Genomic DNA, 14,880 nt, shown 5'->3' with positions numbered 1-14,880 from the left:
GGCCAAATGAAACCTGTGCCTAATTTTTTACCTCTTCCAGAGGCAATAAACCACAATTAACATCAGTTTTCTAAGCCCAGGTCTTCTTTGGGGTACTCCTCTTCTGTGAGAGATTGCATCAGCCTTGCTTCACAGTCCTTTTGTGCTTGGCCATAGCTTCATCCTAGAGAGATGCAGGTTTCCATCCACTTTGACATAGCATCTCAAACTCTCTCTTTCTTTTGGGTTTTGTGAGTCTTAGAATTCCTCCACTTTCTCTTGCAAGGACTCTTTCTCTCTTTTTTTTTTTTCTGAAAACCATAAGGAAACCTGTGCTTTCACCCTAGTTTCAGGGAAAAAATGGTAAAACCACAAACGAAGGGAATGGGATATGATAGACATGGTATATTTCAATGTATGTGGCTTGAAAAATATCTGTGGCTATGGGTGAAATCAGGAGATTTCCAGAGGAAATCTAAAATGACCCATAAAAAAAAAAGGGTCACTGATCTAGACTAACTGTAGACCAGCCTATACTTTTCCTGAGCATCAACTTATTTTGCTATGCTAAGACTGTAAATGAAGTTACGTCTGGATTGAAGGCATTAACAAAAATCCAAGCTAAGGTCTGGTTCCTGCTGGGATTAAATTTAAGGCTTTGACTCAGACTCCAGCATTCAACATAAAAATATTCCCAGTCCCTGGTGGTTTTTGGTTTTACAAATAAGTAGAAAACTGTCACCCAGTTTTTCTTTTTCTTTCTTATGTGTAAACACTTCCTTTCATTCACCCTCATTTTTTTAACTGTTATTTTCTTTTCTGCTATGACTTCTACTTCCTAGAGGGACTTGGTATTTTTATCTGTTTTTTCTTAAAAGAACAACATGTCACTAAAATAAAATAATTCAGAGACTCTGTTACTTTATTACTTATCATTTGTGTTTTGACATAACTACAGAAGATGGTCTTTCACAAGTCACTGTAATTAAACCTTAAGGACTAATACTGCACTAAAAGCTTGTTCTGAATCATTGTGACTTCTTTTCATTACCCTTTAAAAATGTCATTATTTCATTAATCTTTTCAGTTCTTGAAAATAAACTGATCACAAAAATCTGTGAGAACGAGTCTGCAATATACACCAGAAATTACAGTATTTTATCTCCTTCTCCAAGTCCGGAACCTGAAATTGCCAGGAAAGATGCTAATAGCCTGTTACCTAAAATGACCACTTCAGAGATTGCTATACTTCCTACAAAAGGATCTAGTAACCCAGTGAGTAAACTAGTAACAGTTGTCAAATGTTTTAAAAATATGTGTCTTTATTTGAATTTGAATATTTTGCCATCTTTATTTAACCATTTATTCACATTTTAATATGCAAATAACGTGTCATTTGACATTTCTATTGTGGCAAGTGCACAGTAGATAAGACATTTATTTATATGCAAGCTGATTAGATTAGTTAGTAAAATCCTTCTTGTCATGGTCACACACTTTCCAGGTTGTTCCCAGCCATATTTCCAAGTTATTAAGCCTTTGGTGTTCTTTCACTTTCCACACTGGGCTGTACTTCTAGAAGTCCTTATTTGTTACTCTTTGTTCTCCAGCTTTAAATTTCTCCTGACCTGCATTGAGGTTCTTCCCTCCAAAACAGTGCTGCTACACAGACAGGACAGGGAGAGCTTTGATGCAAAAGATGATATTTTCTGCAGGTGTGGATCACCTTAGCTCCCTTATCAGGTGTCCAGTGTTTTTCAGCCCTGTTGGAGCATCAATTAGGACATTTGTCAACTCTTTAGGGCATTTTTATTGCTTTGCCTAAAATAGTCAATAAAAACTTGGAGCTTTACAAAATGAGCTTTGCTTGCCCTTGAAACCAGATGGATAAACTGTTTAAAATATATGATCTACAAACCTCTGTAGCTGCATGGAATGGATATAACAGACCATGATACTGGTATTCAAATATTAATTGAATACAGATTACAGCTAATTAAATATTACTGTCTTACTGTGGAGGAGCCAATGGATTATCCACTATTAATCCTTTGACATTGTTTATATATTATGATTCCTAATTAAATAGTTCACTTTCAAAATCTAGATTAATATTTCCATGAATAAGAGCTCCTTTGGTAAGTGTGATTAATTTAGATTTTGGGCTTATAATACATCTAGACAGATCTGTGAGACACTGAGGGTCAGTTTTGACATTCTGTATTATTAAGAAAAATAAATGTAAACCTAGATAGATGCTGATTTTATAAAACATGTGATAAGAATCAGAAAGGATTCTTAGGTAGGTTCATAGATATATTAGATAGGATTAGATGCTCACACACTTGGTTCTGGCTGGCTGTTGTTACGGATAAATCTTCAAACTGTTGAATTACTATAATAAATAGAATCTTTTTTGTAGACCTAGAGAAGAAATGCAAAATTCAAAGGACTGGATGAATTGTCTGCATCTTTACATTCCACCTAGACTGAGTTCCAATCACTCTGAAGAGTTTTCTTAAATTGACTTTGCCAGTGGTGGCCTGTAAATGGGAAGATATTGAATAGTATCAAATTCCTTTCTGCTCTCAGTAGGTAATCAATGTCTGATTAAGGCAGCTGTTTGTACTATACTGTACTAGGGACCTTGCAAATCTTCTTGAATATACCAAAATATTAGCCAAATATTTAGATAATAGTTGCAATTTGAAGAGCGGGGTTGACTGCTTAACACTTCTGTCAAGGTAAATTCTAAAATTCTAGTTATTAGCAACTGGCTGTTAACCAGAAATAGGAGACATTGAAGATGTCAGATCATGCCCAATGAGTGTACTAGATGTTAAGCAGCAGTGACTTACCCAAAAATTCCTCCCATTTCTTGTTTTATTTGTATTGCAGACTAAGTAGTGACTGGAATTTAGCTTAAATTGAATGAATTCAGCTTAGTGGCTAAATCAGAGGCATTACTTTCCCTTTTCATTATGTTCTCATGGTCAGAAAATTATGGCTCCATACTAAAAAATCACAGTAACCAATATGCTTTTAATAGTGTTTTTTCACATGTTGCTTAGCAAAAGTTTCCTGCATAATTCTATCACTTTTTTTTTTTTTTTTTTTTGGTCATAGTATAATGCCCAGACAGAATTTTAAGATTTTGACTCCTTTTGCAGTATGGTCCATCGCAATCCACATACACTGAACCTCTGCCATCTGCTCAGGACCACAACGTGACTGCCTCTCCTCACAGACAATCAATACTTCCCCCAGTTTATAACATATCTGAAACCAGACCCCTGAGCCCAGTTGTCAATCCTTTTGTTGGTAGAACTGCTACTGAAGATCACCAGCCAGCTGCAAGGCAAGCAGAGGTAGCAAGAACCCAAAAAAGTGAGTAATAAATTCTGTCTACTTGGTTCTGGGTAGCAAGTCTGTACCAAAAAAAAAAAAAAAGAGCAAACCCCACTTCCTCTTCCAATATAATTTAGATTTTATTACTTTTTGTTTTTCTGGGTGCTCTATCTACAGACATCACACACAGTCAGAGACAGATTTTTAGACTGAGATGATACCCTTGTGTACCAACTGCATGCTTAGGTATTTAAATAGCAGCTTGATTCTTGCATCAGGATTTAGGCAGTCTTGCTTCCAACTAATCCTTTATTTTTTTAGGCCTGTTCAGGTAAGTCATTAATGGAAGTGGAATTTGGCCAGGCACTACAAGAAAGAAAACAAAAGGGGGGCTTTTCTTACTGAAGGAGGCACTTATAAGATAACATAACTTATTCCCAGAATCCAAGCTAACTTTTACTGATGCACTTTCAGATCCAAGGTGCTTGGAACCTTTGAAACCAGGAGATTGTTGGAACTATGTGGTGAAATGGTATTATGACAAGGCTGGCAATTCTTGTGGCCAGTTCTGGTATGGAGGTTGTAATGGTACCAACAATAGATTTGAAACAGAAAAAGAATGTCGAGAAACCTGTGTTGATTGATGAATAAGTAAGTTGTCTCCTTCTGGTCCTCCCTCAATCACCTCTTTTCTTTCTTATGTTTTATTTTACATTAATCAAAACTCAGTTTTCCTTTTCAACTCATAGCCTGTACAGTCAATATCACAAGGTCCTTCTGCAATTTCTTGCAGTCATTTCTTTTCTTTACTACTTTACTACTGATACTTAACTACTTTAGAGGGACACAATATTGTCACCAACTCCAACTTTGTCACCACCCTATTTACTCACTTCTCTAGATCACTTATCTTAAGTAGGACAGACTGTGGCATTCATCTTTCAGTGACATCTCTCCACTGACTCTTTATCCCAGTTTTAGTTTTATTCTTTTCACAACTTACAAGGCTGTTCCTCTCAAATCTATGACTTTCCTTTGGGGAGGGACCTTGCATTTTGGAAATCCAGTCAGACTGTACTGGCTATCTTTGATACATCTGTTTAGTGAGCAAGGCATGGCCTTCAGAGAGGTTTCTCATCAGTAGTGCATAACTGCCTTTACAAAAGCTGTATAACTTATCCCACATAACTTGCATTAAATACTCTATTTCAACTTTCAGTATAGGAAAATTTTATTGAGCTGCAGAGTGTGTTTTTCAAAACTTTTCAGGAAGATTAAACAATTTCTTATTCATTCTAGAAATTACTTCTCTTGGGAACTCTTGAAGCTGGAAGTTCGTGTGTACTGAGGAAGAACTGACTGAGAAGAATCCAAAATAATGTGTTAGCTTGAAATTATTACTGCTGTGCTTTATTGCTTTCCCCACTACTGTCTGCACATTAACCAGGTTCCTGCATAATGTATGTTAACTGCAACACCATAGCAATAACTTGAAGTCACACATACACACACACAGGGACATACCTTTACCTCTGAATTTACAGTAACTTGGTACTACTGCACATGGGAATAATGAGATTCTGTTTTTAGGATTAAAATATCAAAAGTGTTTACACTTGGTTTTTAATGGCCAAGGTCTCTCAGTCTCATGGAAGAATAAAATATGCTCTAGATTTAAACAATAATAAGTAGTTCCTGAAATTAGCACTATTAACACAGCATTTAGAGACATGAATAAAGATTTCCATTGATTAGAGTTCTTCTTTGGAATATGGGTAATTAGAGAGGGTTTTTTTCCATTATTAAAGCACACTTGGATTAACATCAATATAATAGTTTCAGTTGTAAAGGTTGGACTTTCATTTAGAATTGCATTAAAAACTGGGTTCTTCATGTCCTTTTAAGCTAGTCAGTACATTTCAATTTCTCAGGCCCTCTGGGTTAAAAAATAAAGAGTTATTTCAGTCTAATACTCTAATATATGCTACTAAACTAAAAAAGGGAAAAGCACTGAAAGATATGTATTAATGTTTACTGATATCCATTCTACTTTTAGCTCTAACCCTATATGAGCTCATTGTTAAAACTGAAAATTACAAATATTATTAAATTGGGAAGTAATACCTGATAAAGAGTCAAGCATCATTATTTCTTTGTAAACAAAATAATAGAATCTACACAGGCTGTATGGACACCTCTTGATATGTTCAAACACTGACTTGCACAATTGTAAATAAATGACAGGATGTACTTTGCAAAATGAACTTGTTTTGCAGCAAATAGGATACAAACCTAATTCTGTGGAAAACTGTGCTTGAAGTTGAGTTTAAAGTTTTTAATTTTTTTCCCAAAAATCTGGCCTTTTAAATAAGTTTCAGGTTAGAAATTGAAAAAAACTGAGAGCAGCCCCAGAAAACATCCTATTCTTATACTCAGAACTATAATGTGATAATATAATAACATGATGATCATTCAAAAAACCTCCAAGGGCACAATTAATTTCTGTGTGACATGGAACAGTAAAACTGAAAGATATTATCTTGTACTATGCATTCTATGAAGATCCCCTTATTCCTACCAGGAACATTTTACATTTAGCTGCACCTGGAAACAGACAGCAGCAAAGCCCACTGGAATTGCAAGAGAGATTAAGAATCTGCAAGATCTTTCAAAACTGTTTTAATCTGGCATGCTTGGGCAGTTGCTTCAGGGATGGAATTAGCTGTGTGTTCAGCTCCAGATCTCCAGACAAAGAGATATATCTGTCTAAGAAATACTCAGGATAATGAGTTTGGGAATAAATATGAAGATGTAGGTTATGGGTTTGCAATATCTTCTATAAAGTTTATTGAAAACCTTTCTGGTAAAGCTGACAAGCTTTAGTACAAATAGTGAAATCATTTGTTACTTAACAAGGGTATAAAATAAGCAGTTACTCTTTAACATGCATACAAGGACTTGTTTTAATGCAGTTAAACCAGGGTTTTAAAAAAGAGCACTGCTTTATTTTCCACTTTCATGTAGAGTTGACTAAACCTTTTGTAGCAAAGAGGGAAAAGTGAATCTATAAGGTTGTTTTGAAAGTTGTATGCTGTTCAAATCAGATTATCCTGAAATGAACATCCTTTTCTGTTCAGGTCTTTCTGTGTAGCTCCAGACTGCAAACTCTGAATGTATGCTCAGACATTTAGCAAACCATGGAAAAGCACATAAGTGCCTCCTGAAAGGACTTTTCCCTAAATCTGCATCAGCAGGGACTGGCAGCACTGGCTCCCCTGTGTCCTCACCCAGCTCTGCCTTCCCGAGGCTGTCATGGGGCAATGAACCAGGAGAGGGCCCTGCTTGCCAAACATCCACTGGTTTATTCCCGACCAGTGTCAAATCTACAAGATCATTGCTGAGAGAATTGCAGTTTTCACAAGCAAACAAACCCTTTATTTTTGTCACGGGCAATTTTAAAAGCTAGAATAGTTTAATCCTTAAATCCTTAAATCTTCTACTAGACCAGGCCAAATGCTATAAACCATGAAAGCTAAGAGTAGTGAAAACAGGCTTTTCTATAGAACTGATCATTATAAGATAAATTCTTTTTCTGACATCCTTGATTCTGAGTTCAGATAAAGACTCAGAAAATTAACAGGAAAATAGTGTTTCATTTGCTCAGCAAAGAACAGCAGCAGCTTTTCACTTTGAGAAGCTCTACCACTCTCTTGTTCACAATTATCAAACAGAATTAATCTTTTGCCTTAACCCAGTTCACTCACTGTCTGTCCCTAGGACTCACTCAAACATTAATAACACTGCCTCTGCATTGACCATCCCGCTGTCTGAAACTCCTCTGTTGCTTTTACATCTTCAAATTTCCTCTCTGTTACCCTAAATTGACTGAAGATATGTAACATTTCCTGCACTGCACTTTTGAACATCCTTGGAAAACTGATTGATATGTTTCCTCATTTGGAACTTGCCATCAAAGACATTCCCTGGAAGGAAAAATGGAAAGAAAAAGATAAATAAAGAAGGAGAAAAAGGTTACTTAAAAATTATGCTATTGATAGCATGGCTGAGACCAATATCCCCATTTGTAAGAAAACATTTTATGGACAGTATAGATTTGGTGCCACATTCCCACACTTCCTTGGTTGCTTCCTGAACTCTTTTGATACCATTTATACGTACAGAACACCCTTCCCAAAGCTTGCAAGGGTATCACAGCACAGAGTTACAAACATGTTCTCATAGGTAACCTGATGATTCTTTGTTATTAACAAAACAAGTGAAAGGGCCAAAGCACTCATGGGCAGGTGTGTGGCCTGGGACTCCCCAGCTCTACCTGCAAGTAGAGCAGTTTTTTTGCTGACACATGAGAAAACATAAGTTCAGCACTGAGATCTTAGACATTACTGTTATTCCTCCTGCAGGTTCTTATCAATCATTCTTTAGAATAATTTTTATCTCTCTAGGCTAACATTTTACCTTCCCAGTTGTAGAACTCTTCCAGGTGCTGCTGAAGCCAATCTGCAGCAGGTCATGGTTTTGAAATTCCACAGGCAACAGTAAGCAGACATCTCAGCTGCCATACTTGGTAGATAGACAACAAAATATGAATTATAAATTATATTTAGTTACTAGATTTGTTTACTTAAGACTGCCTTAAATATAAGGGTCTTTACTTCCAGGAGAATTATTATATTTTTTCATGAGACAAAATCAGTTCTAAGCTTTAGGGATAAGTGAAACTCAAATTTTTAGCCAAATGCTACTGAAGTGTGACTTTTTTTCCTAACCAGGAATATGTAGAAATTCAGTCAAATGCTCTGTAATCCATAAAGATTTTCTATTTTGGCATTCTAATGTATGTCTGACCTATTTTAGAGCAATTTGTAAGACAAAAGAAGGAGAGCCCATTGTCCCACAGTCTCTGCTTTTAGCAGCTGTAACCTCCCTACATGTGGACAGGGAGGGAGAAGGGAGATTTTTTGCATTTTATTGGTTTGGCAAAAGGGATCACCAACATCTGGCATGGTTAGCCCGAACAAAGAAACCATTTCTTATTATAAAAGGAGTGGTCAATAAGTGCTTTGACAAGAATAAATCTGGCAAGCAAAAGCTCAACACGTGAGTAAAACCCCCAAAGAGTTTTGGATTAGCTTTAAAATAACTAAGCTAATCCCAAATGCTGCTGGAATTTTGACTGGTGCTCCTGTCTCAACAGTTTAAAGCTTTCAGAACACTTTAAAAAAACCTCCCAAAGCAGTAAAAAGCTGATCAATAAATCAGAAAGGCCCCCAGGATGTGCCTTCAGAAACAGAGGCTGGGAAGAGGGGTTGTGTCACTATAAGACACAAAATAACACGACGCGCACACACCGCTGTTCTCAAGGTAAAAAAGGGAAGTTATTTTCTGGCTCCAACATTTATAGATTTTTTAAAGTGACAGTGGATTGGAGGGTGAAAGTGCCACCTCCCCAATGACACTGGACAAACCAACAGTCCATCAAATATCTCTTCCGCTATAAAAGAATGTAAAACAATAAGTTATTTACAGAAGGTGTGTGAGAAAGTTCATACATTCGTGACAAGAATGTAAACATCAGAAGGCTTAGAAAAACCTTAAAAAATCAGGGCAACAGGGCTGCAGGGGAGAGAGATGCTCAGCACTGGAGAGCATGAAGGATTTCAGGGATTTTGTGGCCTGGTTGCTGCCTGCTGCCCCTGGGGTGCCTTGGGCTGGCTGAGCACACAGGCATGGGTGTGGGGATTGAGGCTGGGGACAGATTTTTCCATGGAAAGCAAATAGCTAGTAATTCTTCTGATTACATTCATGACATAATTGGTAATTTCAGCTACTTCTTACTTCATTTAGGGCAACTCCCTAGTGCATCATGTTTTCTCAAAGGATAGTTTCTATCAGTCTTAACTACATTGTAAATTAATAGGTAAGGTATATTTCTGCTGACCAGAGAGGCAGTATTTTCAAATTAATTAACAAATGATGAGATTCACATATAGAATCTGGGTTTGAAGATTAATATTTTCATTTCAAGCTCCCTCAGAGGACTATGACTGGATGTTTTTAGTCTGCACACCATGTAACTGAACACATCATAAGTGACTTGAGTCAAACGCTGCCAAAATACACAATATCTGTAATAACTGGAAAGTATACTGATGAGGGCAGTGCTGGAGGCAGCACCATGTTCTTCCTGAAGGGAACAATCATGTTTCCAAGTAGAAATCTTCCATTCTTTTTCCATATGAACCATACAATATAGTCAATCAAAAGTCACAGTACTTGCTGGACATTCTAAAGGATACAAGTGAATGTGTCTGAGTGAAAACCATCCTTTGAGCAGAGTTGTTGAGAATTTAGCTGTCATATGTCAGGCTTTTTTGAGATTTTTTTACACTCTCAGTGATGTGTCTGATTTGTTTACAGTTCATAAGCTGGTTGAAGCTTTTTCCTTTTTTAAGAGGAGAAAATCATCCAACATGGGTCCCACCAAATAAGTTATAGGTTATCATGGAGTAAGGGTGTTGTACTGGTCCTCAAGTCAAGCATAACAGAACTTGAGTCAGCAAGAAGATATCCCAGCATCTTAAATGATGCAGCTGCAGTACAGGGCCCCAAGGACCACAGTGTTATCCTGCAGTGCCACCAGGAGGAAAACAACAAAATGCCTCTGTAAAACAAACAGTGAGACTTCAACAGGTTTTTAGAAGGAATATCAAAGTAACAACTTCCAAAACTCAGCTCAGCAGCAGAAGCTGCTTAAATTGCCTCTTGATTCATCTCACAACTTACATTTTCTACAGGCCACTGTAGATGCTTCACGGTCTCCTTTGTAAGTTGTAATTTGTACAACTTACAAATTTGTAAGTTGTCTTAAAACTGGCTTAACCTGAACATTGTGTAAACAGGATGTTCTACAAACCAGATTCTGAGCATTGCAGGGCCAAGGTATTTACACTAAGCAGGAACACAGCTGTAAAAGGGCTTGTACGCACTGTACCATAGCATGAAAGCCAAAGAGCAGCACACCCCATAATCACACTGTGAATGACCTGGCAGAGACCCCCTCCATCCATATCTATTGCAATACTGCTGAGTCTGGCAAATGAAGAAAAAAAATTCTAACAATCAGTCAATAAAAAAAAAAGTGAAGGGCTCCAGAGTCCAAGGTGGTGCAGGAGGTTTGAAACAAGAGTAAAAATTTCAGACTCTGCTTTTGGGTTGTGCCTTGACACACCCAGCATGACCCCTCCTGGATACAGCCTGGGGCAGAGGCTGAACCCACCCCTCCAGTCAGCTCAAATTGGCCATGGCCCAGCACACCCATTCTCTGCAAAGCTTTCTGATGTTACAGCCCTGAGAACAAGACTTCGTTCAGAACATCATTTCACTAAACTCCTCTCTTTTTTCTTTTTAATTGGTACATTTTGCACAGGGAAATATTTTTACTTTCATTTATCTTAAGACTTTTTTCTGTAGCATCTTGTTCTGTCATGGGAGCCTACTCCAGCACTACCACTTAATCACACAGCTACAATAGGAGAGGGCAGCATTATTATCAGATCTGGAAGGTATTTGTGATATAAAATTCATTCAAACAGTCTCATCAGGTCATTCTTACCCCCAGGTGAATGTTGATTTTCACACTTGTGGCATGCTGGTAGCACTCCTTGGACTCCAGCTTCTTCATGAGGTGCAAAGAAGGGGCAGACACTGATCTTCTCTGTGGTGACCAGGGACAGCACCCTAGGGAGTGGCCTGAAGTTGTGTCAGGGGAGGTTTGAATTGGATATTAGGAAAAGGTTCTTTACCCAGAAGGTAGTTGGGCACTGGAACAGCTCCTGAGGGAAGTGTCACAGCACCAGGCCTGACAGAGTTCAGGAAGTGTTTGGACAATGCCCTCAGGACTTGGCGTGACTCTTGGGGCTGGTCCTGTGCAGGACCAAGAGTTGGACTTTGATCCTTGTGAATCCCTGCCAACTCAGAATATTTTGTTAATCCATGATCACCACCTCCTCTCAGGCAGTTACTTGCCAGCTGGTGACCAGAGGGTAGCAAGCATTTATTTGGACATTTCCTCCTGTGGGTCTCAACTTACAGTTTTTGGATGCTGGCTGTGCTTTCTTTAACCAGTTTGCTTCCTGCTCTAATACTGAGCAGGTGCATTTTGAAACAGCAGTGAAATGCTAAATATCAGCATAATGCTGAATGAACATCAAGAGAAAGTGTTTCCTGCCTTGTTGCATTTGTTTCCTGGTCTTTATGCATGTGCTTTTTAAGAATTGCAAATAATTCATAAGCACTGGGCTTAAGTTATGCACAGGTGCTACAAGCAGCACTGGCCCCACTTTATTACTTTAAAAACATTTTGGATCCTGTTCTCACGTTGCCTATAATCATCATTTTTAACAGCAGCTACCTCCTTCTAATCTCTCCTCAGAGATTAGAAGCTTTTGCAACAGAAAAAGGAACTGTGCCAGTACCACGGTTATCAATACCAAGGAAATGCAAGATCATTGTTCAGCAAGCAATAGGCATGGTGATTGTACAGGGACAGACAAAAGGACTTTTAAACCCATAAACCCCAGTGTGCACTAACCAGGACACAACACTGGAAGGAGGGCAAACTCACCCTGTAGTTAGTCAGGCAATCTAACAGAACAATTCCTTTCCCACGTAATGGAAATGGCACAGACACAAAAGATATTTTAACCACCCTTCTATAATATGGGACTATAAGGAAATGCTTAGTGTAGTGCTACTCAGAATGACAAGCAGAACTTTCACAATACCACTGTTGCTCTGGAAGGAAAGGGAGAACATGAAGGCTCAAAGGGTGAGGTGGGCACGATCCAGCACTGCTGATGGTCAGGCAGGGGCTCTGTGGGCTGCAGAAGGGAGCTGAATGCAAAGCAGCAGCAGGGACTAACAAGAAAAGACATGGAGGAGCTGAAGGTAAAACATGGAGGTGCAAAACATGTGCAAAGCTGACGTTTCTAGGATTGTAGGAAAATTCAGGTAGGAAAAGACCACAGAAATCATCCAGTCTATTCAGGATTCCCTCTCAAAGGAAAGTCAACTACAAGGTCAGGTTGCCTTACTCAAGCTTCTACACTCCTGCACACAGGCAAATATCCTGGGGAAGTGAGTCTCATCCTCAAACCTGACCCTCTTGAACAGTCCAAAGCTCCTGAGGGCAGTCAGGGGGAGAGGTCTGGCAGGTACTAAATACAGAATGTGCTGACTGGCAGCAGGGAGCAAGAAGCTGTGCAGAACACCCACTGTGAAGGTGTTCCCTTGATGAAGTGCTCCTGCTGGAACATTTTGGAGTTCAGCCATCCAAGCACATTACAAAGAAGTAAAATCAAAAGGGGTTGTCCTCACTTCAGTCCTTTTAGAGTCTCTCCATTACTGACTGATAACTAGCATGGGACATACACATTCTTCATACCAGCGTTTTCTTACCTCATGCTCATCTTAGAAACAATACTCCTGCATACACAATTATATATTTAAAAGTCAAAGGACTAGCTGGTCCAGCTGAACATGTGTAATTAACCTTTGTTTAACTGCAAAAGCCATAGGAAACCTCCTAATGTTTTTGGTTGATTTATATGTTGCAACAGCTTTCTCAGTCTCTCCTAGGCCCAGACATCTAGCCCACAAATATGTGTGGCTAATGGGACACAGCAAATTTTTTCCAACCATTCTTTTATGTTTTGGTTTTTTTCATACTGTTAAACATTTGTAATAGTTTCCTTATTTTGCCCTAAAGTGAAGAAAAAAATTCCTAGATGCTACATATAAGAGAAACTCATGCTCCCTCCACTTCTATGAGACTCCCAAGGACTGAGAGTTCAGGGTGGCAGCTCACCACCAGTACCTATGGATCTTTTAGAAAGTTTTTGCTTTTAAAATATGTATAAAATCTACAACTCTGACTCACAAAATGAAACAAACAAAAAATAATTCAGCAACACTGAAACTGTTTGCTGCAAAGACCAGATCAACCCAGAGAGCCACCACACATCTATAAGGCTCTGATTCTCAGTTGGAATTGCTGACACTTCTTGAACAAGAACTTCTGGCCAACACATGGACTGGCACAACTGGGAATTTTGTGCAATTATAATAGGCTTATATGAAATAATCAAGGCTCTGTGAATCTAACTTATTCTCCTGGAGAAAGTACTAGTAGTTGTACAATTACTAATGAGACTCAAATGCTACTTTTGTATAGTTTAAAGCAAGAAGATAGAGCTCATGCATGAGACTTCTCCCACTGGGAACCAATTTGTGCATATTTCAGATCTACATTTGATAAGACAACTTCTATGTTTGATAAGACAATTTCTGCATTTAGACATCATGAAGCTTCCCCAAAAAGAAGACATGTCCAGTGCCTTTTGGGAAATATTTCCTTGAATGACTCTGAACAAGATATATGAAATGCAGCTTTGGAAGCTGGAAGTTTGGAAGATAAAGTGCATGGAGCCCAAGCTGGCTGGCAGGGAAATAGTTTAAAAGCAGGATGCTGTTGATTAGACTGACAAGTGATGTTTTAATCTGGGTAAACAGACACCGCCTATTCTCTAGAAATAACCCTGAGTAACATTGGTCAGGAACAGGAACAAATGCTTCATTATCCCCAGGGAAGCACTGCCAGCTTCTGAACAGCAGTTTGCTTTTCTAAATGATGTTTGAAAATTTGGTTTAGACATGATTACCCTACCTGTCCTTGAAACATTAACTATATTTCAGCTATGATTTCAACAGATCCTACAGTGGAATATGTGAAACCTGCTGTTTTCAATGGTAAATGGTGAAGCACTCTCCTGTGCCGGGAAAATTTCAAGCCCTCAGGTGTGATTTTCATTTGATTTAGGATAAATCCCTGCAGAGTGCTCAACTGGATTACAAATTTAGGAAGGATATAGGCTCTAGTTTACAGCCACATCCTCCACTTGAGAAATAGTCAGAGAATAGATATTCAACAGTACTCTCACATTTCGAGTAACTAGATTGAATAAAACATGCATTAAAAAAATTAGAGACCTATCTATTTGTTTTGATTTCTGCCAAGTACTCACTTGGCCCTAAGTTAACATTTATGTTAAATCTTATGCTTTCCATCTCCAGGGGCAGGAAGCAGGAAGCCAGCATTAATTGCACAACATTTGAGTGATTCACAGTTAAGAACTCATGTGGGACAGTGAAAGAAAAAACCCAACAAAAAATCCAATGTTTTAAAGGTGCATGGAATGCACATTAATTCCTAAGTCTTTTTTTATCTGTTCTTTGACAGAGGAGGAAGAGTCAAAACCTTGACACCCTGAGACCATGCAGGATCCAGCTCTGTTGGGGAACATTGAAAGCACAGGGTGGAACTGGGAAGTAGCAGCACAAGGCTGATATGGTCCTTTAGGCGACTGAAGCTATTGACAGAGCTCCTTTCCTTGCAGCCACTTAGAATTTTATCCTAGGAGGGGAATGAGAAGGTGCCAAGGAGTTGCTGGAAGCCAGGTTAGAAATTCAAAGAAG

General features: G+C 38.5%; 1 protein-coding gene across 1 annotated transcript in view; it reads left to right on the top strand.

The window, feature by feature from the left end:
• The window catches only part of COL28A1 (collagen type XXVIII alpha 1 chain), a 55,308-nt gene extending 51,337 nt beyond the window's left edge, over positions 1-3,971 (top strand). The window contains exons 31-33 of the mRNA XM_054644249.2: positions 1,067-1,254; positions 3,150-3,366; positions 3,802-3,971. Coding sequence (XP_054500224.2) covers positions 1,067-1,254; positions 3,150-3,366; positions 3,802-3,971 — 575 coding nt within the window. The remainder of the gene's footprint in view (positions 1-1,066; positions 1,255-3,149; positions 3,367-3,801) is intronic.
• The last annotated feature ends 10,909 nt before the right edge of the window (positions 3,972-14,880 follow it).

The sequence above is a fragment of the Agelaius phoeniceus genome, chromosome 1, assembly GCF_051311805.1.
Source record: "Agelaius phoeniceus isolate bAgePho1 chromosome 1, bAgePho1.hap1, whole genome shotgun sequence".
NCBI lineage: Eukaryota > Metazoa > Chordata > Aves > Passeriformes > Icteridae > Agelaius > Agelaius phoeniceus.
Note: the sequence above shows the minus strand (reverse complement) of the source record. Positions and strands in the feature narration are given on the sequence as shown.